Below are 25,043 nucleotides of genomic sequence, written 5' to 3' on the forward strand. Positions count from 1 at the left end.
CTATATAAACCCAACTTGCCAAGTTTCCAACAGACCTCACAACCTCTGAGGATGCCTGACATAGATGTGGGTGAAACGTCAGGAGAGAATGCTTCCCGAACATGGTCAGACAGCCCAGAAAGCTCACTGCAACCTATTTGTTGTTGTTGTTGTTGTTGTTGTTGTTGTTAGGGATCTATATAAACCCAACTTGCCAAGTTTCCAACAGACCTCACAACCTCTGAGGATGCCTGACATAGATGTGGGTGAAACGTCAGGAGAGAATGCTTCCCGAACATGGCCATACAGCCCAGGAAACGCACAACAACCTAGGCTCAGGCCCCTTCTGCTCTGCCATATAAGACAAAATTTCGAAGGAAATGATCCACATTAGGCCCTTCCAGTCAGCCACTGGAAACAAAATATCCAGGCAGCTCATCCACAGTATCTGCTTTGAACTGGGTTATCTGAGTCCACACTGGCATATAACCCAGTTCAGTGTGGATTTGATACAGCTGCGTGGAAGCATCTTACAGAAATGAAGCCTATGTTGTGCATGGAAGGCGCCTGGGTGTGTGGATTGCCGCAAACACTTGCAACTCTTTGTCTCCATCCAGCGGGTGAGTTGCAGAGTTGCCTCCAAGTGTTGGATAGTTTGAACTGTTTCAACCATGTGTTGTCGAAGGCTTTCCTGGCCAGGATCACAGGGTGGTTGTGTGTTTTCCGGGCTGCCTGGCCATGTTCCAGAAGCAGCATTCTCTCCTGACGTTTCACCCACAACCCCTGAGGATGCCTGCCATGGATGTGGGCGAGGCGTCAGGAGAGAATGCTGCTTCTGGAACACGACCAGAAAGCCCAGGAAATGCTCAACAACCCTGTTTCGACTGTAGTTGTTTGATGGCCATCAGTCAAGAGAGCTCTGCCTGGCAAAAGGGGGTTGGACTGGATGTCCTTTAGGGCTCTCTTCCAGCTCTCAGAATCTTTGGTTCAACTTGATATAGACACAGGGTCTATTCCCATCCCAATTTGATCTGATCTCTAATCTGATCTCTAATCTAATCTGATCTCTTTTTTCGATAGAGTTACGAGTTGGGTCGATACAGGGAATGCTGTGGATGTAGCGTACCTGGATTTCAGTAAGGCCTTCGACAAAGTCCCCCACGACCTTCTGGCAAGGAAACTAGTAAAATGTGGGCTAGACAAAACTACGGTGAGGTGGATCTGCAATTGGCTAAGCGAACGAACCCAAAGGGTGATGCTCACCAATGCGTCGTCTTCATCATGGAAAGAAGTGACAAGTGGAGTGCCACAAGCAGGGCTCCGTCCTGGGCCCGGTTCTGTTCAACATCTTTATTAACGACTTAGACGAAGGGTCAGAAGGCACGATCATCGAGTTTGCAGACGACACAAAACTGGGAGGGATAGCTAACACTCCAGAAGACAGGAGCAGAATTCAAAACGATCTTGACAGACTAGAGAGATGATTGGCCGAAACTCACAAAATGAAGTTCAACAGGGACAAATGCAAGATACTTCACTTCGGCAGAAAAAATGGAAATCAAAGATACAGAATGGGGGACGATGCCTGGCTTGACAGCAGTGTGTGCGAAAAAGACCTTGGAGTCCTCGTGGGGAGGAAGGGGAACATGAGCCAACAATGTGATGCGGCAGCTAAAAAAGCCAATGGGATTCTGGCCTGCATCAAGAGGGGAATAGCGTCTAGATCCAGGGAAGTCCTGCTCCCCCTTCTTCTATTCTGCCTTGGTCAGACCACACCTGGAATCACACTGGGCCCAATTTTGGGCACCACAGTTGAAGGGAGATGTTGACAAGCTGGAAAGTGTCCAGAGGAGGGCAACTAAAATGATGAAGGGTCTGGAGAACAAGCCCTATGAGGAGCGGCTTAAAGAGCTGGGCATGTTTAGCCTGCAGAAGAGAAGGCTGAGAGGAGACATGATGAGAGCCATGTACAAATACGTGAAGGGAAGTCCTAGGGAAGAGGGAGCAAGATTGTTTTCTGCTGCCCTGCAGACTAGGACGCAAGGGAACAATGGCTTCAAACTACAGGAAAGGAAGGAGATTCCACCTGAACATCAGGAAGAACTTCCTCACTGTGAGAAGGGCTGTTCACCAGTGGAACTCTCTGCCCCGGGCTGTGGTGGAGGCTCCTTCCTTGGAGGCTTTTAAGCAGAGGCTGGATGGCCATCTGCCGGGGGTGCTTTGAATGCGATTTCCTGCTTCTTGGCAGAATGGGGTTGGACTAGATGGCCCATGAGGTCTCTTCCAACTCTACTATTCTATGATTCTATGATTCTAATTTTCACTTCCAAGAATTTGCAACATTTTATCAGTTACCTCGTGTTTACAATATTTATATAGTGCACTTTATCCAGTCTATTTTTACAACCTCTCTGTTTTAATCCATGTTTTTATTAAGTTTTTGTCATTTACTTTATTGGTTAATGTTTAAATTTTTAATTGTGCATGTTTCTTGTCTATATTGTCGGGTTTCATATTGTTTTTATTCGGGCTTGGCCCCATGTAAGCCGCCCTGAGTCCCTTTGGGGAGATAGAGGCAGGGTATAAAAATAAAGAAGTTGTTGTTTGTTGTTATTATTATTATTATTTCTCCATGAACCTTATATTGTCTGTCTTGAGGCATAAGTTCCAATGAATCATTTGGGCCACATAGTTGTGCCTCTGTTTGTAGTCTGTCTGTGCGATTTTCTTACAGCAGCTGAGGATATGATCAATGGTTTCGTCGGTTTCCTTGCAGAGTCTGCATTTTGGGTCATCAGCTGATTTTTCGATCTTGGCCGGAATTGCCTTTGTTATGATGGCTTGCTCCTGGGCTGCAAGGATCAGGCCTTCTGATTATTATTATTATTATTATTATTATTATTATTATTATTATTCTGTCCTTCAGCACGTTCCATGTTTTGCTTTTCCTGACCTACAGAATAGTCTTACGAGAGATCTGGCTTCTGTGGTTTCATGCTGACAGAATCCCACAAGACAGAACATCGACACCATCACAATGCAAGAGAAGCAGTGTTCTGGTCTTGGCCGGCCTGCACTATGGGCAGGATGGACAACCGTCGCCGGAGCTCCGTGGTGAAACCTCAGCAGATGATTTCTCTAAAAAGCCGAGCAGTCAGGCATTAACTCTCCCTTGGGCCAGATCGAAAACAAGAGACTTCGTGGAGAGATTCTCCAATGGATATATACCAGGCATGAGCAAACTTTAGTCCTATTTTCCGATTCAATAATTTTATTTATTCTTACTAGACTTGAAATGGCAGACAAAGGTAATGAGACAAAGAGAGTTCCGGTTGCTGTAGAAAAAGAGTTTATTCTCAGTGGCCAGAGAGAATAAGCAATAGGAAGGACCTTCTCCTGTAATCAGGAAAGCGAAGGTACAGAACAAAGAAACACAGGTTCTTATATACCCTTTTTGCCTCCATCTACCTGCATCATCTAGGCATTATCCATCACCAATTAGGGTCAAAAAAGTCTTACTTTGCACTTTACTAAAAGTCACTTTTGCATTTTCCTAAAATATAGGTTACTTTCAAGACCTCTGGCCCTCCATTAGGCCTTATCTAAGGAATTCCTGTCTAGGCTCTCAGGGATCCATTAATTGAGGAATTCCCCCTTATCCTAGCTTTCAGGGAGCCATTAGCACTCCTACATGGCGCCAGGTCTTATCTTGACATCCCAAAAGCCTTAATTTGTCTTTTGTCCATTAGCTTATCTATTCTTGTTGACACTTGACATATGTCTCTGGCACTTAGGGTGAACTTTGGTCTCTGCTTATGGGGAGACGGTTATTTGCTAGGCAGAGTGTATTTGTCGAACTGCAGTCCAGAAAAACAAACACTCCTAAGCATTGCAGATGGCATAGCAAACGCATCAGCTAGATGTTGGGATATGTCTTTGGAAAGTCTATGTGCTGGTGCTTTAAAAAGACCTTTGCGCATTTCCATGTTTTCTGGACACATCAGCAGGCGGCACGAGGGAACACGGGCGACCAGGAGCCGGTGGAGATCAACTGCAAGGACATCACTTGTATCCAGGTAATAAGCCAGAAAATAATAAACTTTTGCCTATGTAGCTTTGCCTCGGCATATGCCCATCCCTTCCTGTGAGCTGATGCCTTTCTCAAGGAAGTTCCAAAGAGAGAAGGAAGCTCAGAGTAAACAAGTGAGGTCATTGGTATAATTTATGCCAAGTAGGTGTGGAAGGTGAGGAAGACCCTCAGCCATTGGTCCATTTTAGATAAGCCAAAGGTATAAATTATTTGTTTGCTACGCACACATGTTGCGGCAGCCATTTGCATGGCACGGGACCTATTGAAATGGGTTTGCCTTATCATAGCTATTATAATAAACTTTGCTTTTGGCATCTCTCACGAGACTGAGTTTTCTGCCTGATTTCCCTCCTGAGCCCGGACCCTTTGAAGGTAATTGTCTTACAGTATGACCCTGTTAATGTGGGATTTGTGTATTGAGAGTGTTTAAATGCAATTTGTGCCATGCTTGTATTGCAACTGATTGCATCATCCAGAATGTACCATAGTGTGGAAAGAGTTAATTGCCAAGAAGCTAGGATGACCTTGATGCGTGGCTGGAACTAGGGAGTATCCAGACACAAGTGTGTGCGCATGATTGATTGCGTCAGTTCTGTTGTGTTCTTTTTTTTTAAAATTAATTTTTATTAGTAATAAATTTAAAGATTAAAATAAAATAAAAAATACATGGAAAGTGGGAGAACAATATGGGTAGAGAGAAAGAAAGAAAGAAAAATAAAAGAAAAAAATGAAAGTAAGAACAAGGAGAGAAAAAAAAGAAAAGGTATGTGGGAGGGGTTGACTTCCATCTTATCCTTGGTGTTTGTATTGTGACTTTCTGTATTTTAGTAATTTATAGTCCAAAACGTCTTCTTCCCCTTTGTCTCTAATATTTTCTTGTTGTTCTTATCATTTCAAATTATAAGCTCCATTTTAAGTTGATTAAAATATTCTTTTACCGTGTCCCAGTTCGTTTGTTTTTTCGGTAGTCCTTGGTTCGGAGAGAGCCAGTAAGTTAATTTATCCATATTCATTATTTCTAAGACTTTATTTTGCCATTCTTCTCTTTTCGGTATTTCTTTTGATCTCCACTTCTTCGCATATGTTATTCTGGCTGCTATTGTCAGGTGGTTAAATAGAATCTCTTTGTCTTTGTCTTTATCCAGATCCAACATTCCTAGCAAGAAATATTCTGGCTCCTTTTTAATGTTAGTCTTTAATATTTTTTGTTTTTCTCCGTGTATATCTTTCCAAAACAATTTAGCTTTTGGGCAGGTCCACCATGTATGAAAAAAAGTACCTACCTGTTGTTCACATTTCCAACATTTGTTGGAAACATTTTTGTAAAATTTTGAATTTTTTTGTGGTGTAATATACCATCTATATATCATTTTATACCAGTTCTCTCTTAAGTCGAATGCATATGTGTATTTGATTCTCTGATTCCAAATTTTTTCCCATTTTTCTAATTTTATTGGGTGTCCAATATTCTCTTCTGTTGTGTTCTGTCTGCCTAGAGTTTGAGTCAAGTCCTGTGTTCATCTGTCGTCTGTACGTCTGTTTGTGTTGATACAGTAAAACTTTGCTTGAGCAAGCCAATGAAGTGATGGCCATGCGCTCGGCCACAACCAGCTCACCACACTGAGATGGCAGGAAAGCTCAGGTGGAGCAGGTGCGTCTCCTCCGCCTGAGACGGCTCTGCCTCTCTTCCCAAACAGGATGACTGGGACGTGGAAGAGTTTGTCTCGAAGACATGCATGGGGATGTTCCTCCACCACAAGGCCTTCAAGCTCTTACTGGCCACCTTCATCATTTTTAATGCCGTTCTCATTTCCATGCGGACAGATCCCACTTTGGAAGAGGTACGTGGTTCACGAAGCCCCACACTCATTTGGACAGAATCCTCTTCCACATTCAAACCGCATTACTGTACATACTCGAGTATAAGCCTAGTTTTTCAGCCCTTTTTTTAAGACTGAAAAAGCCCCCCTCGGCTTATACTTGGGTGAGGGTCCTGGTTGGCTTATTTTTGGGTCAGCTTATACTCGAGAATATATGGTATGTATGGTATAGAGCAGGGGTCCTCAAACTTTTTAAGTGGAGGGCCGTTTATGGTCCCTCAGACTGCTGGGGGGTTGGATTTTCATTTGAAAAAAAAAAAAACCCAAACAAATTCCTATGCACACTGCACGTCTTATTTGTAGTGCAACAAATCCCCAACATTTATTTATTTATGTATTTATTGATTGACTACATTTATAGCCCACCCTCTTTCACCCCGAAGGGGACTCAGAGCAGCTTACAAGTTTTATGTACATATAATATATTATATCATTAGCATAGCACAATATTAGCATTATATATTACTATATTGTACTATGGGGCGTCCAGTGACACAGTGGGTTAAACCACTGAGCTGCTGAACTTGTGGACCAAAAGGTTGCAGGTTCGAATCAGGGGAGCGGAATGAGCTCCTGCTGTTAGCTCCAGTTTCTGCCAACCTAGCAGTTCAAAAACATGCCAATGTGAGTCGAGCAATAGGTACCGCTCCAGCAGGAAGGTAATGGCGCTCCATGCAATCATGCCGGCCACATGGCCTTGGAGGTGTCTACGGACAACGCCGGCTCTTTGACTTAGAAATGGAGATGAACACCAACCCCCAGAGTCAGATACGACTGGACTTAACGTCAGGGGAAACCTTTACCTTATTGTACTATACCAATATACTGTAATATTATTAGTAATACAGTAGAGTCTCACTTATCCAACATAAACGGGCCAGCAGAATGTTGGATAAGCAAATATGTTGGATAATAAGGAGGCATTAAGGAAAAGCCTATTAAACATAAATTAGGTTATGATTTTACAAATGAAGCACCAAAACATCATGTTAGACAACAATTTGGCAGAAAAAGTAGTTCAATATGCAGTAATTCTATGTAGTAATTATTGTATTTATAAATTTAGCACCAAAATATCACGATATATTGAAAATATTGACTACAAAAATGTGTTGGATAATGCAGAACGTTGGATAAGCGAGTGTTGGATAAGTGAGACTCTACTGTATTACATTTGATATATAATATATAATAAATATTATTATATTCTATTATTATTATTATTATTATTATATTGTATTACATTATAATATTTGTATCAATATTATATGTACACACAATATATCATATTATTACCATAGCACAATATTAGTAAATGAAAGAACAATACAATATTTAAAAATGAAAACAATTGTAACCAACATACAGTAAACCTATCAGGATTTCAATGGGAAGAGTGGGCCTGCTTCTGGCCAATGAGATAGTCATGTTAAGTAGGATTGTTGTTGTTGTTGTTGTTGTTGTTGTTGTGTGCCTTCAAGTCACTTCAGACTTTGGGTGAGCCTAAATCCAAAGCTGAGGGCCGGGGGCCACGTAAATGACTTTGGAGGGCCGCATCCGGCCCCCGGGCCTTAGTTTGGGGACCCCTGGTATAGATGCTCAGCCCTGTCTCAGGCTCTTGGAAAGAAGCCACGCCCACTCCTCTAGCTCCGCCCCCTGTGTCCTAACAAGTGTCTCGGGTGCTCAGCCCTGTCTCCGGCACTTGGGAAGAGGCCCCTCCCCTCCCCTGGCCCCGCCCCTGTGTCCTAATAGGTGCCATCACCGCCCCCCTGGATCACTGCAGCGCCCACCAGGGGGCGGTAGCGCCCACTTTGGGAATCACTGAACATGACCATGCAAAGCCGTTCAATCTGCATTATTGTCAGGACCCAGGCTGCAGAGCACCAATAACCATGCGCAGAGACCAGAATCTATCTAATATCTTTATTAAGGAAATATATAAAGTCAATAAAAACAAGTGTAGAATATAGTTCAGAAGTAGACCTTTCAGGAAAGGTCAAATATAGTCCAGGAAAATAATGTCCAATATGTGATATTAAGGTCCAAAGTTATAATCCAATAACCGAAACACACACTTTGCCAAGCAAAGTGTGGGGAGAAGACAAGGTCCTTAAGTCCATAGAAACTTGGCAATTAGGCTGGAAGGCAAACTTGATACTTGGCTAGAACAAGGCTTGAGACAAGGCAACAAGAGCAAAAACAAGGTCCGTGGTAAACGCGGGACAAGGCAAGGGTGGAAACTTGATCCGGAATCTGGGAACTGGAGTACGAAGTCTACACACGATCTCACTCCTCCAGCTGACGAATTGACTCCGCAAGGAATTCTTTGTGGGCAAACACCTATATAGGATCTTGTTTTCCCGCCAAGGAACACTTTCTGTGGGGAACAAGAACCGAAACCTATACTGTGTCCAGATGCATGACTCCTTAAAGTTTCCCAAGGGAAACAGACTTAATCAGCTAATTGTCTGGCAGCTATCCTGGCGCTCCTGCGAGTCGCCTCTCGAGCGCCTCTATGTTGATTATAATAATCCCGGCGAGAAAATGGGGGAGATTTCTGCTCAAGGCTTGTTTGGCTGACTTCTTGTGGGCAAACATCTTGCAGGTGCAATGGCTCCAATTCTGGCTGAAACGGTGGGAAACCCAAGTTTTCCTCTTCGTCTGCCACAATAGTACTTGGAACGGGACTACATGGCCCATGAGTCATCACAATTATAATGGCAGTGCAGATGGGGCCTCGGGCTCTGCGCATGCGTCTTTCTACTTGTCTGAGCCTAACCTGCCTGTTTGTTCTTTCCTCCGCTTATTTGTAGAAATACTTTGAGTTCTTCTCTGCCATTGATACCGTTGTCCTATCTTTACTCCTCTGCGAAGTCTTCCTCAGCTGGTACTACGGATTCTTGTTGTATTGGAAGGTGAGAACGGGACACCCATCTCGAAGCCCACGTCAACTGTCAATGTGGATACTCTGTCAATCTCCTAAAAACGTTGTTCTTTTGACACACAGGATGGTTGGAACATCCTCAACTTTTTCATCGTGGTCTCGCTCTTCATTGGCTTCCTCATCCCTACACTCAACGACAAGACCTTTTTCCACATGCTCAGGTAGGACTTCCCAAAATACGTCACGGATACGTTTTGAACCTTGAAAATGTCCTTTCGTGGGACAGGTTGCATCAGGCACTTCCAGAGGAAGAAGTAGACTCATAGACCCCATACTGGTTTTATAATAGCAGATTACGCAGACATAGGGAAATATTCCCATTTACTCCGCATTCACTCCACATACATACATTCACTCACATACATACTCACCACCTTTCCTCATTCCGTCCACCTTGGAAGGAGTTCAGGCTCTGCATTCCTCCCAGATCTGGCACACTTTTCTGAGGGAAAAAGATCTCCTTATATATCATACTAGCTGTGCCCGGCCACGCATTGCTGTGGCAAAGTGGTGGTGGTATTGGTTAAAAATTGTTGTGTAATTTTTATTTGACGTTATTTGTATTTTTTAATTAATTTTATTGTAAGATATCTTTTTATTTATTATATTTTATTATTTTCTTGTATTATTTTTAGTTATTTTCTGTTATTATAGCATGTTATTGTATTAATTTTTAGTGTTTTTAATTATTTTTTAGTGTTTTTTATTATTTTTGATTGGGTTGCTAGGAGACCAAGTTGGAGGAGCTTAGCCTTCTAACTGGCAGCAATTGGATAAAAACAATTATTCCTCTCCCTCTAATGGGGACTTTGTTTTTCTTTTCTTTTTGTTGTATCAACCTAGAGGCATGGATGATAGGTTGTGTTGTTACATTTTGAGGTTGGGAGGCCTGTAGTTTTGTTGTTTTGTGAGTCGCTGTGATGCCATCACTCTTTTATATATATAGATGTACATTATATTATATCTATCTATATAAAAGGGTAATGAAATTTCGGCCTAGGACAAAACAACAAAACTACACATCCCAGAAACACTAAACTTGGCAGCACAACCCCTCATCCATGCCTCTACATTCATACAACAAAAAGCTCCAGCTACTCCAGAAAACGGCCAGGCTTTGAGACTGCAAGGCTATTCCACCTGGCCAACAAAGTATTCCCATAAGCCACAGCAACACGTGGCCGGGCACAGCTAGTATTATCTAATATACTAGCTGTGCCCGGCCACGCGTTGCTGTGGCAAAGTGGTGGTGGTATTGGTTAAAAATTGTTGTGTAATTTTTATTTGACGTTATTTGCATTTTTTAATTAATTTTACTGTAAGTTATATTTTTTATTTATTATATTTTATTATTTTCTTGTATTATTTTTAGTTATTTTCTGTTATTATAGTATTTTATTGTATTAATTTTAGTGTTTTTTATTATTTTTTATTGGGTTGCTAGGAGACCAAGTTGGAGGAGCTTAGCCTTCTAACTGGCAGCAATTGGATAAAAACAATTATTCCTCTCCCTCTAATGGGGACTTTGTTTTTCTTTTCTTTTTGTTGTATCAACCTAGATGCATGGATGAGGGGTTGTGCTGTCAATTTTTGAGGTTGTGGGGTGTTTACTTTTGTTGTTTTGTCCGCTGCCGTGATGCCATCAATCTTTTATATATATAGATACTAGCTTGGGTAGCCAGCGATGTCTGGGTTATTTGAAAAGGGCATTGTTTGTTTTTGGACGTTAGGTAATATCAGTTTGGTCATCTGTTATACTATGTATTAGAGACTTTTTTTTATGAATGTTTCCATAAGAAAATGCATAAGGATGTGGATGAACTACAATTCCCAAAAAACTTGGTTCAGCTCTCCCCAAACTCCGCCTTATTCCCTGTTGGCCATGTTGAGTCTGTGTGTCAAGTTTGGTCCAGATCCGTCACTTCCTGGGTTTATTGTTCTCTGAATACGGGTGAACTATAACTCCTGGATGTCAAGGTCCATCATCCCCAAACCCCGCCAGTATGCAAATTTGACCATGTTGGGTCTGTGTGCCAAGTGAGTTCCAGAGTCTGACATAAATCTGGGGGCTCGTCTGGGATGTTCCCGGGACCAGGTGGGGTTCAGAGTGCTCTTAGATAGCAGGTGAACTATACATCCCAGTCCCTACAGTAAATAATAATAATAATAATAATAATAATAATAATAATAATACTTTATTTATACCCCGCCACCATCTCCCCGTGGGGACTCGGGGCGGCTTACATGGGGCAGAGGCCCAAACAACATAAGAACAAAATACAGTAGAGTCTCACTTATCCAACACTCAATTATCCAACGTTCTGGATTATCCAACGCATTTTTGTAGTCAATGTTTTCAATACATCGTGATATTTTGGTGCTAAATTCGTAAATACAGTAATTACTACGTAGCATTACTGCGTATGGAACTACTTTTTCTGTCAAATTTGTTGTATAACATGATGTTTTGGTGCTGAATTTGTAAAATCATAACCTAATTTGCTGTTTAATAGGCTTTTTATTAATCCCTCCTTATTATCCAACATATTCGCTTATCCAACATTCTGCCGGCCCATTTATGTTGGATAAGTGAGACTCTACTGTATAAGCAACATAATACACATCACAATATAAAAAAGATAAAACAATAATACAATATATCAATTAAAACAAAAATACAGGATAAAAAATTGCATTTAAAACACATAAATGGTAAAATCATAATAAATACAGGATAGATTATTAAAAACCCTCTGGGGCTGATTAATTAATGACTAAATACTAAATTAATGATTAAATACAACTCCTATACAACATGGTGAATTCTCCCCAAACCTCTCTAGTATGTTCAATTGGCGAGGCAGAGAACGGCAGTGGGCGGGGCCATGCAAATGGCGAGAGAAAGAGACTCTGGGATGTGCTCGCTGTAACCTGCAATGTCCTGGGAGGGAGTGACTTGGTGGCTCCACAGCCTGTGTGAGCGGACACCCGTGCCACATATACACATGCAGATTTTCACTTTTATTATGTGTATAGATATTTATTTATTTATTTATTTCCATCATTTCTATGCCGCCCTTCTCACCCGAAGGGACTCAGGGCGGCTCACAATCTGGCAAAATTCAATGCCGTATATAGTACAAAAAATAAAACATAGGCAATTAAAACAATCAGTTTAGCATAATACAATAAATACGTTTAAAACAGTACAATAAAAATACTTAAACCATTCGTCCACGCTTCATTCTGTTCTATTTATGTCCCTTTTTTCATATCTATATATTAACCTTTCTTTTTCTCTTCTCTTTTTTCCTTTTTTCTTTTCCTTTCTCTTCTTTATTACTATTATATTATTATTGTATTATAAAAGAAATCTTAATAAAAAGTATTATATATATAAAAAAAATTCGTCCACAAAAACCTTGCATGTAAACCTTAATCCGGACCGAGTCAAAGCCAACATAATTCATTCATTACACGCTTGTTCACAAAGCCAGGTCTTCACCTTTTGTGAAGATGTCGCATATTGTATGGAACTGCTATAAAGGGTTTGGTTCAACCTCCGGTTTGCTAGTAAAACTGAATTACTGTGTCGCGAAGGGATGCATGTCTAAAAAAAAATGTGTCACTAGCATGGAAGTTTTGGAAATCTCTGGATGAGAGGATTGCAGCCCTGCTATTTGGCAGATCGACACACAGGCCGGGCTGTGGCGCAAGCTGGGAAGCAAGCCAGCTGCAACAAATCACTCTGACCTAGAGGTCATGAGTTCGAGGCCAGCTCGGAGCCTGCGTTTGTCTCTGTCTCTGTTCTATGTTAAAGGCATTGAATGTTTGCTTTTATGTGTGCAATGTGATCCGCCCTGAGTCCCCTTCGGGGTGAGAAAGAAGGGCGGGATATAAATGCTGTAAATAAATAAACAAATAAATAAATAAATAAGTATTTTCCCCGTTCTTTCCAGAGTCATGCGGCTGATGCAGGTGTGTACCTTGGTGGGCGGCCTGGCCAGGATGATTCAGGTGATCCTGCAGTCGGGTCCCGACATGCTGCACATCATGATCCTGCTTTTTGCCATCATGCTGGTGAGGCGCCTTCCTCGGCTCGCCCTACCTTTCCCCAAATGGTAACGATCAGAAACAAGCTCTAACCCTGTTTGTCTCCCTTTGCTTTTGCATCTCGACACGTTCAGAAAAGGTAGGATTTTTTTTCACACCAGCAGCACGCCCTTCTGAACCGTGCCTTGCCCTCCTGCGTGTCATAGAATCATAGAATCATAGAATATTAGAGTTGGAAGAGACCTCATGGGCCATCCAGTCCAACCCCATTCTGCCAAGAAGCAGGAAATCGCATTCAAAGCACCCCCGACAGATGGCCATCCAGCCTCTGCTTAAAAGCCTCCAAAGAAGGAGCCTCCACCACGGCCCCGGGGAGAGAGTTCCACTGGTGAACAGCCCTTCTCACAGTGAGGAAGTTCTTCCTGATGTTCAGGTGGAATCTCCTTTCCTGTAGTTTGAAGCCATTGTTCCGCGTCCTAACAAGCACCAAAACATCATGTTATACAACAAATTTGACAGAAAAAGTAGTTCAATACGCAGTAATGCTATGTAGTAATTACTGTATTTACGAATTTAGCACTAAAATATCACAATGTATTGAAAACACTGACTACAAAAATGGCTTTGATAAGCGAGGCTTGGATAAGCAAGGCTTGGATTAGTGAGACTCTACTATAATTCTTTTTCTTTTTTTTAATAATAATAATAATAACAACAAACAACAACTTCTTTATTTTTATACCCTGCCTCTATCTCCCCAAAGGGACTCAGGGCGGCTTACATGGGGCCAAGCCCGAATAAAAACAATATGAAACCCAACAATATAGACAAGAAACATGCACAATTAAAAATTTAAACATTAACCAATAAAGTAAATGACAAAAACTTAATAAAAACATGGATTAAAACAGAGAGGTTGTAAAAATAGACTGGATAAAGTGCACTATATAAATATTGTAAACACGAGGTAACTGATAAAATGTTGCAAATTCTTGGAAGTGAAAATTAGAATCATAGAATCATAGAATAGTAGAGTTGGAAGAGACCTCATGGGCCATCCAGTCCAACCCCCTGCTAAGAAGAAGGAAATCGCATTCAAAGCACCCCCGACAGATGGCCATCCAGCCTCTGCTTAAAAGCCTCCACAGTCTGCGGCAGAGAGTTCCACTGTCGAACAGCCCTTCTCACAGCGAGGAAGTTCTTCCTGATGTTCAGGTGGAATCTCCTTCCTTTCCTGTAGTTCGAAGCCCTTGTTCCCTTGTGTCCTAGTCTGCAGGGCAGCAGAAAACAAGCTCCCTCCCTCCTCCCTAGGACTTCCCTTCACGTATTTGTACATGGCTATCATGTCTCCTCTCAGCCTTCTCTTCTGCAGGCTAAACATGCCCAGCTCTTTAAGCCGCTCCTCATAGGGCTTGTTCTCCAGACCCTTAATCATTTTAGTTGCCCTCCTCTGGACGCTTTCCAGCTTGTCAGCATCTCCCTTCATCTGCGGTGCCCAAAATTGGACACAGTATTCCAGGTGTGGTCTGACCAAGGCAGAATAGAGGGGGAGCAAGACTTCCCTGGATCTAGACGTTATTCCCCTATTGATGAGGCCAGAATCCCATTGGCTTTTTTAGCTGCCGCATCACATTGTAGGCTCATGTTTAACTTGTTGTCCACGAGGACTCCAAGATCTTTTTCGCACACACTGCTGTCAAGCCAGGCGTCCCCCATTCTGTATCTTTGATTTCCATTTTTTCTGCCAAAGTGAAGTCTCTTGCATTTGTCCCTGTTGAACTTCATTTTGTGAGTTTCGGCCCATCTCTCTAGTCTGTCAAGATCGTTTTGAATTCTGCTCCTGTCTTCTGGAGTGTTAGCTATCCCTCCCAGTTTGGTGTCACGAAATACATATACATTTGGGAAGAAGGCAATGACAAGGGGCTGGGCTGTAGCACAGCTGGAAAATCACCAGCAGGAAGAAGATCTGCCAGTTTGAAGCCCGGTCAGGATGAGCACCCGACCATCAAGCCCAGCTCACTGCTGACCTAAGCAGTTCGAAAACAGCTTAGAGCTGTAAGTAGAGAAATTAGGTACCGCTCATTAGTGGGGTTGGTATATCACGACACCATAAAGAACAAGACCAGAAAGTATCGTTTACCAAAAGGAAAGTGGAAGGAGGAATTTCCAGACTACCGTATATACTCAAGTATAAGCCGACCCGAATATAAGCCAAGGCACCTAATTTTACCACAAAAAAACCTGGGAAAACATTGACTCCAGTATAAGCCGAGATACCAATAAAATTACATTACCATATATACTCGAGTATAAGCTGACCCGAATATAAGCCAAGGCATCTAATTTTACCACAATAAAACTGGGAAAACACTGACTCCAGGATAAGCCGAGATACCAATAAAATTACATTACCGTATATATTTGAGTATAAGCTGACCCGAATATAAGCCGAAGCACCTAATTTTACCACAAAAAAACCTGGGAAAACATTGACTCCAGGATAAGCTGAGATACCAATAAAATTACATTACCGTATATACTCGAGTATAAGCTGACCCGAATATAAGCCAAGGCACCTAATTTTACCACAAAAAAACTGGGAAAACATTGACTCCAGTATAAGTCGAGGGTGGTAAATTTCAGAAATAAAAACAGATACCAATAAAATTACATTAATTGAGGCATCAGTAGGTTAAATGTTTTTGAATATTTACATCAAGCTCAAATTTAAGATAAGACTGTCCAATTCTGATTAAATCATTATTCTTATCTTCTTCAATTTAAATGTGCTTATGTATCCTTTTAATAATAACAGAGTAAAATAATACATGTAATAATAATAATAATAATACTGTAACAACAACAACAACAACAATAATCATATATACAGGAAAATATTACATGTAGTAATAAATAGAGTAAAATAATAAATACAATAATATCTGAGTGAAATAATAAATGTAATAATAATAATAATAATAGAGTAAAATAAATGTAATAGTAGCAACAATAATAGAGAAAAATAATAAATGTAATAATACCAATAATAATAGAGAAAAATAATAAATGTACCATATATTCTTGAGTATATATAAGTCAACAAGGACCCTCACCCGAGTATAAGCCGAGGGGGGCTTTTTCAGTCTTAAAAAAAGGCTGAAAAACTAGGCTTATACTCGAGTATATACAGTAATTGAAAAGTCCTTCTTTGTGCATTAGCTGTGTTGCTGTGATGCGCTTATTGTGGAAGGAGCCATGGGTTAAGAAGTCAATAATGTTGCTAGGAAAATACCTTGCTATGTTTTGCAAGAGTTGCCTTGTCCTTCAAATACCAGAAAGGGACCATGAGTGGGACTAGGTGTCTTTTGCAAACCCTTTTTTCCCTTCGTCCTTGTTTCGTTCTCTTTGCAGGTCTTCTCTGTGTTTGGTGTCACGCTCTTTGGAAGCCTTGTCCCAAAACATTTTGGGAACCTGGGGACTGCGCTGTACACACTCTTCATCTGCATCACTCAGGACGGGTGGATTAACATATACGATGACTTTGAGTGAGTACACTTCTCTCCCCACATTGAGCCACAAGACGTCATAGAATCATAGACAATAGAGTTGGAAGAGACTTCATGGGCCATCCAGTCCAACCCCTTTCTGACATGCAGGAAAAGCACAATTAAATCACTCACTTCAGTCGTCTTGGTCCAATGCTAAGGAATCATGAGGACTGTAATTTGACAAAGTTTTGAGCACTCTCTGCAAAGAATGTAGGTGCGTCACCAAACTACAAATCCCAGGATGCCATAACATTGAGCCATGGCAATTAAATTAGAGGTCATGTCCTTCAAATAGGATTTCCAGCTCTTCCTGAAGCAGCTTCCCCTTTGGCTTTGGCTCAGCACTAAGATGACCGTATGATGCGAATCTAATGCGCATCCTAATTTTTTTGCAAGGCAATTTCGCCCAAAAAAGGTGAGCGTTAGATTCGAGTAAATAAAGTAGTTAAAAAAATGCTTCACAAAGTTCGTTTTAGCAAGTTTCAGACTTGAAGCATCTACTTTGGAGTTTGTATGTTTTGGGGTGAATTGTTTGTGGAGATGATTGACGTGTGTTTTGTAGCACCGGCCAGTAGCTTGTAGCATCCAGAATTTTGCAGCAACTCGTAGTTTTGCTACTTCAAAACACAACCGTTATTGTTGTTGCTTTTTAACGTACCTTGACAAGGTGTTTTAATGCCTCTGCAGACAAGAAGGCCTTGCCCTGGAGATCGGAGGGGCCCTCTACTTCTTTATCTTCATCACGTTTGGGGCCTTCATCTTTGCCAACCTCCTCGTGGCCGTGGTGACCACCAACCTGGAGCAGTCCATGGCTGAATACAACGTGGAGAGGCAGATGCAATCCCAGTCCCCGCTTGAGGTGGCCAACGTGGGACTGGATGTGAGTTCACAATTCAGAGGTCGGAGAAGGAAAGGCAAAACCACATGGAAACCTACTCACCCACAAACGTGTGGCTTGGTTGGTTGATGCGCATGGGGCACCTCTGACTTGTCAGGGGATGATGGGTAGCAGAGTGAAATCCAAAAATTCACCATCCCGGTCTTCACCTCCTTCTCCAGACTGTCTCCCCGTGTGGGAAAACAGCACTGGACAAACACACTCCAGCAGACGAGGGTTCGGTTGGAAATCCAACAGCAATCAATCTTTATTTACATGACTACATACAAACAGAGCAAATCAGTCCTTCCACCATGAGTGCTCTTGCCGAAGCGACTCATGCACACACACACACACAGCTCACTGCTCTTCTGAAGACACTCCTCTGCATTCCACAAGAACAAGAAAGAAAGTCCCGGTCAAAACAAACTTGACCCCATTGGTCCTGTGATACGTCAATCATAGCAGACTCTCATTAACTCCATAACTGCTGAAATGCCTTGCCGAAAAACTAACTCATAAGGCATTTCTAATAACCCAGATTGATTTTAACATTTCACAATACACAATACCCTGACATGACTTTCCTTTGTGCTTAAGCAGGACGACGCGGATGATGATGCCTTCATACCCCAGGCTGAACCTGTGCATGTGAAAGAGGTCATGCTCGGAACACCCATGGTCCACCGGCAGGAGCTGTTGTGCGGTGGGAACTTAGGCAACCTGACTGACGCCACATGTGAGGAGCTCTGCGTGGTCCTGGAAGCCATCCACGAGAATCTCAAGGAATACCGGGTCATCCGGGATGAGCTGGACCAGTTAAGAGTTTGTTTTCTATATAGCTTGTTATCTTTTCCTCCCTCTTATTTAAATTAAAATTTACAAACGTAATAAATACACACAGTACACGTCACACACATCACATTAGGGCTAGGGGCCGGGCTGTGGCGCAGGCTGGTTAGCAGCCAGCTGCAATAAATCACTCTGACCAAGAGGTCATGAGTTCGAGGCCAGCCCGTGTCTGGATGAGCACCCGACAATTAAAAATAAAATATAGCCCCTGCTCGTTGTTTTTTTTTTCTTGTTGACTACGATCCTTCCAGAATAGTTCAGGAGGTGAGGTCTATCCGATTCAACATAGAACAGGAGCAAGAGATTGTTTTACGAAATATCCGTGGGGCCAACATCTCGGAAACGATGCTCGGCACTGACATCATGCAAGGGAAGCCGGGCGATGTTTTTGCTACGTTGATGAACCTGGAGAAGGTAAGTCGCAACACGGGAACACGGAGTTGGAAGGAGAGCTCAAGAGCCACCCAGTCCCATCCCCTACCACGTGGGAACATGGAATCAAAGCCCTCTTGACAGATGGCCATGATGCCTCTCCTTAAAAACCTCTAAAGGGGCCGGGCTGTGGTGCAGCTGGCCAGTAACCAGCTGCTATAAATTACTACTGACTGAGAGGTCATGAGTTCGAAGCCCGGGTCGGGTTAAGCCTCCGACCATTAATAGCCCCGGCTTGCTGTTGACCTATGCAGCCTCGAAAGACAGTTGCACCTGTCAATTAGGGAAATTTAGGCACGCTTTATGCGGGAGGCTAATTTACAACACCATAAAACTGCCAGCAAAACACGAGGAAAGGAATGAGGAAGTACAGCCACTACTGGACAGTGAAGCAACAGCTCCCCCTGTGGCCAGAATCGTGAAGCTGGAAAAATGTTAAAAATGCCTCTGAGTCTGTCTAATGTATGATGTTTGTCTGTTGGCATTGAATGTTTGTCATATATGTGTTCATTGTAATCCGTCCTGAGTCCCCTTCGGGGTGAGAAAGAAGGGCGGAATATAAATACTGTAAATAAAATAAATAATAAAATAAATGAGGCCCCACTGAAATTACTCACATTTGCTTCCCATCTGAGGTAAGGCAGCTGAGATTAAGATCTCTAGTATGTCAGGGTGTGGTTAAAACAATCATCAGCTCCACACCACTCTGATTTATTGGTGATCCAGGCCTCTCACCAATACATCCTCAGTCCTGTCCGTCAGGATAAGCAGCACCGACAAATGACACCACAGTCGTTAATCAGCTGAACACAGCGGTTCTTAGACTTTATATATATAAATGAGTGATGGCATCACGGCGACCAACAAAACAACAAAACTTGTTGCCCCCCAACCTCGAAATTTGACAACACAACCCATCATCCACGCCTCTAGGTTGATACAACAAAAAGAAAAGAAAAATAAAGTCCTAATTAGAGGGAGAGCAATAATTGTTTTTATCCAATTGCTGCCAGTTAGAGGACTAATCTCTGCCCACTTGGTCTCCTAGCAACCAACTCAGCCCAGGGGACAGGCAGACTTGTTCCACAGATTATCTCATTTGCACTGGATTATATGGCAGTGTAGACTCAAGGCCTTTCCAAACAGCTATATAACCCATTTAGAATCTTATATTATCTGCTTTGAACTGGATTATCTTGACTCCACACTGCCATATAATCCACTTCAGTGTGCATGCTAAACATAAAGACAACCATACAACAGACATTCAATACCATCACTACCTCAACAATTTCTCACCAACACCACCAGACAATGCCACAGCAACGCGTGGCCGGGCACAGCTAGTATATTATATTATTACCACATCATTCATTTACAATATTTCATTTACAATATTGGTAAATGAAAGAACAATACAATATTTAAAAATAAAAATAATTTTTACCAACATACTGTAAACTTATCAGGATTTCAGTGGGAAGTGTGGGCCTGCTTCTGGCCAATGAGATAATCAAGTAGGATGGTTGTTGTTGTGCCTTCAAGTCATTTCAGACTTTGGGCGAGCCTAAGTCTAAAACTGAGGGCGGGGGCCAGGTCAATGGCCTTGGAGGGCCGCAGCCGGCCCCCGGGCCTTAGTTTGGGGACCCCTGATATAGACGAAGCATGGGCCAACTTTGGCCATCTCTCCAGGTGTTTTGGACTTCAACTTTGCAGCAGCGCTAAGGTTTGCTTTCCCTGTGCCGCCTTTCCTTTCTCAGTCCAGTATCATGGATACAGACTACCAAAAGGGAGCCATGAAAACGGCAACTCTGAGAGCACGGCGGCAGTCCATGGGAAAGGTATGTAGAACCACATCTGCGGAGACGTGGTGGCAAGACTGCGTGGCGGTTGGCTCAATGGTCTTCTCACTGAGTCTCTCCTGACTTTGATGGCCAAAGGTCGAGAAAAGGGAGCATAGTAAGTCTCCTGAGTGCCACATCCTGACCCTGAGTTTTTTGGTCTTTCTCCTTCACAGCAAGAAATACCAGATGAAAAGTTTCGCCGACACAGTGTGGTAAGGACCGCGTTGTACCGAATCAATATGGTGGTGGGACTGGGGGAACATGGGTCGTGAGGCCAAATCCTATGTCCTTTCCCAGAAGGGGACATGCTTTGTTAATTATCCCCACTGTTTAATGATTTCCCAGCTTCAAGGTCTTCTCACGGATTCTCTCAGAGCGTCTAATGAGTCTATTTTTCACTCCCTCCGTTCTCAGGCCTAATCTAACTTCTCTTGAAAGCTCCCCATAGGGGTGTTGTGGATTCTACATCATATTTATAACTTTTCCATATATCTAAGAGACTTCCTCTGCTTATATGTCTGTTGTAAATCTTGATTTAACGTCTCCCTTTCCTACTTTCTTCATTGCTCCTTGATCCTTTAGTCGGGAGTCCCTGAGGACGTGACCAAGAAGCCTCACGACACGGTAAGACTCAAGCAGCACATCCCATGAGATGAGTACAGTAGAGTCTCACTTATCCAACATTCGCTTATCCAACGTTCTGGATTACCCAACGCAGTCTGCCTTTTAGTTGTCAATGTTTTTGTAGTCAATGTTTTCAATACATTGTGATGTTTTGGTACTAAATTCGTAAATACAGTAGAGTCTCACTTATCCAACACTCGCTTATCCAACGTTCTGGATTATCCAACGCAGTCTGCCTTTTATTTATTTATTTATTTATTATTACAACATTTATATCCCGCCCTTCTCACCCGAGAGGGGACTCAGGGCGGCTTACAATAAGCACATATATAAAAATTATACAATACACTATAAATCAATATAGAAAATCATAACTTACGTCAACATTCATAAAAACATTCTAAAATACATTCTAAAATGGGCGTGTTCAAATTTAAAGGACTGGGTCTGTCGATTGAGTTCCAATTAGTGCTGCTAATTGTTAGTTGTCAATGTTTTTGTAATCAATGTTTTCAGTACATTGTGATGTTTTGGTACTAAATTCGTAAATACTGTAATTACTACGTAGCATTACTGCCTATTGAACTACGTTTTCTGTCAAATTTGTTGTATAACATGATGTTTTGGTGCTTAATTTGTAAAATCATAACCTAATTTGATGTTTAATAGGCTTTTCCTTAATCCCTCCTTATTATCCAACATATTCGCTTATCCAACGTTCTGCCGGCTCGTTTATGTTGGATAAGTGAGACTCTACTGTACTTGCTCCTTTATACCGTTTCAGTGCACGTTTGTGAGTACAGTAGAGTCTCGCTTATCCAACGTTCTGGATTATCCAACACATTTTTGTAGTCAATGTTTTCAATATATCGTGATATTTTGGTGCTAAATTCATAAATAATAAATTCAGCTCATTTTATGTTTTTATTGCTGTGTTTCTCAAGTGTTTTATAATGACTGTGATTTTTAATGCCTTTTAAATTTATTTGTGTGTTTTTGTATTTGATATTATTGTATGTTGGTTTTATATCTGTAAGCCGCCCCGAGTCCCTCTGGGGAGATGGTGGCGGGGTACAAAAATAAAATTATTATTATATTATTATTAAATACAGTAATTACTACATAGCATTACTGCGTCTTGAACTACTTTTTCTGTCAAATTTGTTGTAAAACATGATGTTTGGGTGCTTATTTGTGAAATCATAATCTAATTTGGTGGCTTTTCCTTAATCCCTCCTTATTATCCAAGATATTTGCTTATCCAAGGTTCTGCGGGCCCGTTTATGTTGGATAAGTGAGACTCTACTGTACTTGCTCCTTTATACCGTTTCAGTGCACGTTTGTGAGTAGCATGGCACAAAAAAGAGAATTAATTACAACATCCACCCTGGACTCCAACAGGCGAGAGTCCTTTCTTTCTCCCACCCCGGACCTTCCACCTTGCTTAGTTCTCCAAGAGACCTCACAACCTCTGAGGATGCCTGCCATAGATGTGGGAGAAACGTCAGGAGAGAATGCTTGTTATGTTTTAACTTTCCTTCTGTTCTGCACTTTCAAAGCCGGAAGGAACCTCTGGAGGGAAGGCCCAGGGTCATCACCGCAGGCAGAGTATGGTAAGATGCTGGGGTTGGGGGGGGGGGGGGGCATTGCTTTTATAATTTGGGAATTGTAGTTGCTGGGATTTATAGTTCACCTCCAACCAAAGAGCATTCTGAACTCCACCAACGATGGAATTGAACCAAACTTGGAACACAGAACTCCCATGGAAATACTGGAAGGGTTTGGTGGGCATTGACATTGAGTTTGGGAGTTGTAGTTCACCTGCATCCAGAGTGCACCGTGAACTCAAACAATGATGGATCTGGACCAAACTTGGCACAAATACTCAATATGCCTAAATGTGAACACTGGTGGAGTTTGGGCAAAATAGACCTTGACATTTGGGATTTGTAGCTGCTGGGATGTATAGTTCACCTACAATCAAAAAGCCCCTTGAATCCCACTGACGATAGAATTGGGCCAAGCTTCCCACACAGAATCCCCAGGACCAACAGAAAATACTGTAGGAATTTGAGAGGAATTGACAGCGATTTAGGGGAGATGTAGTTCACCGGCCTCCGGAGAGCACTGTGAATCAATATGTGCTTTCTGATGGTCTCTGGCGACATGGTGAACTGTATAATAGAAATATGCATGTGTACATATGTGTGAAAGGAACCTGCTTCCTCAGACAGGTCTTCATCCCTGAAAGCAAGAAAAGAGAGAAGATGCATCACAATCAGTTTATCGCGAGCATTTGTCAAAATACAGCTGATTTCCCTCTTCAATTACTTCTGTGTGGAAATTGCTTCTGTATTGTCACTTGCGCATAGGTTGCAACATGTGCTAATACGCACAACGGCCAGATCGGGAGGGGGGGGGGGTGCTTGACCGACATCCAGAGAGCACTGCGAACCCAACCAATGATGGACCTGGACCAAACATGCCATGGATAATAGGACTTACAGTACCATCACTGATACTGTGACCCCCACTGACAATGGGCTGGGACCACACTTGGCACTGAAAAGCCCCACAACCAACTGAACATACTGCAGGGGTTTAGGGGAATGGACCTTGATTCTGGGAGTTGTAGTTCACCTACATCCAGAGAAACTGACCCCCACCAACAATGGACTGGGACCAAACTGGGCACAGAGAAGCCTCATGACCAACTGAACATAATGTAGGGGTTAGTGGAATGGACCTTGGTTTTGGGAGTTGTAGTTCACCTACATCCAGAGAGCCCTGAACCCAGCTGACGTCAGAGCTGGACCAAGCTTGGCACACAGACCAAACATGGCCAATCGGGCATACAGGCCTGGTTTGGGGGTTTGGGAGAATGGACCTTGGTTTTGGGAGTTGTAGTTCACCTACATCCAGATAAACTGACCCCCACCAGCAATGGACTGGGACCAAACTGGGCAGAAAAGCTTCATGACCGACTGAACATACTGCAGGGGTTAGTGGAATGGACCTTGGTTTTGGGAGTTATAGTTCACCTACATCCAGATAAACTGACCCCCACCAACAATGGTCTGGGACCAAACGGCACAGAGAAGCCTCATGACCAACTGAACATATTGCAGGGGTTAGTGGAATGGACCTTGGTTTTGGGAGTTGTAGTTCACCTACATCCAGATAAACTGACCCCCACCAGCAATGGACTGGGACCAAACTGGGCAGAAAAGCTTCATGACCGACTGAACATATTGCAGGGGTTAGTGGAATGGACCTTGGTTTTGGGAGTTGTAGTTCACCTGCATCCAGATAAACTGACCCCCACCAACAATGGACTGGGACCAAACGGCACAGAGAAGCCTCATGACCAACTGAACATACTGCAGGGGTTAGTGGAATGGACCTTGATTTCGGGAGTTATAGTTCACCTACATCCAGATAAACTGACCCCCACCAACAATGGACTGGGACCAAACGGCACAGAGAAGCCTCATGACCAACTGAACATATTGCAGGGGTTAGTGGAATGGACCTTGGTTTTGGGAGTTGTAGTTCACCTACATCCAGATAAACTGACCCCCACCAGCAATGGACTGGGACCAAACTGGGCAGAAAAGCTTCATGACCGACTGAACATACTGCAGGGGTTAGTGGAATGGACCTTGGTTTTGGGAGTTATAGTTCACCTACATCCAGATAAACTGACCCCCACCAACAATGGTCTGGGACCAAACGGCACAGAGAAGCCTCATGACCAACTGAACATATTGCAGGGGTTAGTGGAATGGACCTTGGTTTTGGGAGTTGTAGTTCACCTACATCCAGATAAACTGACCCCCACCAGCAATGGACTGGGACCAAACTGGGCAGAAAAGCTTCATGACCGACTGAACATATTGCAGGGGTTAGTGGAATGGACC

At 42.5% G+C, this 25,043-nt stretch overlaps 1 protein-coding gene across 2 annotated transcripts; it reads left to right on the plus strand.

Annotated features, from left to right (window-relative positions):
- Positions 1-1,813: 1,813 nt before the first annotated feature.
- On the plus strand, positions 1,814-23,453 carry catsper4 (cation channel sperm associated 4). Of its 2 annotated transcripts, none has more exons than XM_062962839.1 (15): positions 1,814-3,210; positions 3,984-4,055; positions 5,767-5,910; positions 8,763-8,864; positions 8,957-9,054; positions 12,853-12,973; positions 16,358-16,491; positions 17,182-17,374; positions 17,975-18,189; positions 18,475-18,637; positions 20,416-20,496; positions 20,673-20,711; positions 21,082-21,123; positions 22,683-22,736; positions 23,354-23,453. In XM_062962839.1, the coding sequence occupies exons 1-15, from the start codon at positions 3,196-3,198 to the stop codon at positions 23,369-23,371; spliced, it is 1,491 nt and encodes a 496-aa protein (XP_062818909.1). In that variant the 5' UTR covers positions 1,814-3,195; the 3' UTR covers positions 23,372-23,453. The 2 variants fall into 2 exon arrangements, with proteins under 2 accessions (XP_062818909.1, XP_062818910.1); XM_062962840.1 differs by having other exon boundaries at positions 3,987-4,055.
- The last annotated feature ends 1,590 nt before the right edge of the window (positions 23,454-25,043 follow it).

The sequence above is a fragment of the Anolis carolinensis genome, unplaced genomic scaffold, assembly GCF_035594765.1.
Source record: "Anolis carolinensis isolate JA03-04 unplaced genomic scaffold, rAnoCar3.1.pri scaffold_10, whole genome shotgun sequence".
NCBI classification, from domain to species: Eukaryota; Metazoa; Chordata; class Lepidosauria; order Squamata; family Dactyloidae; genus Anolis; species Anolis carolinensis.

Coding starts and splice junctions, on each gene's coding strand:
- catsper4 (XM_062962839.1), top strand. Junction 18,638..20,415: donor CGTTGATGAACCTGGAGAAG/GTAAGTCGCAAC, acceptor TTCCTTTCTCAG/TCCAGTATCATGGATACAGA. Junction 20,712..21,081: donor AGTTTCGCCGACACAGTGTG/GTAAGGACCGCG, acceptor TTGATCCTTTAG/TCGGGAGTCCCTGAGGACGT.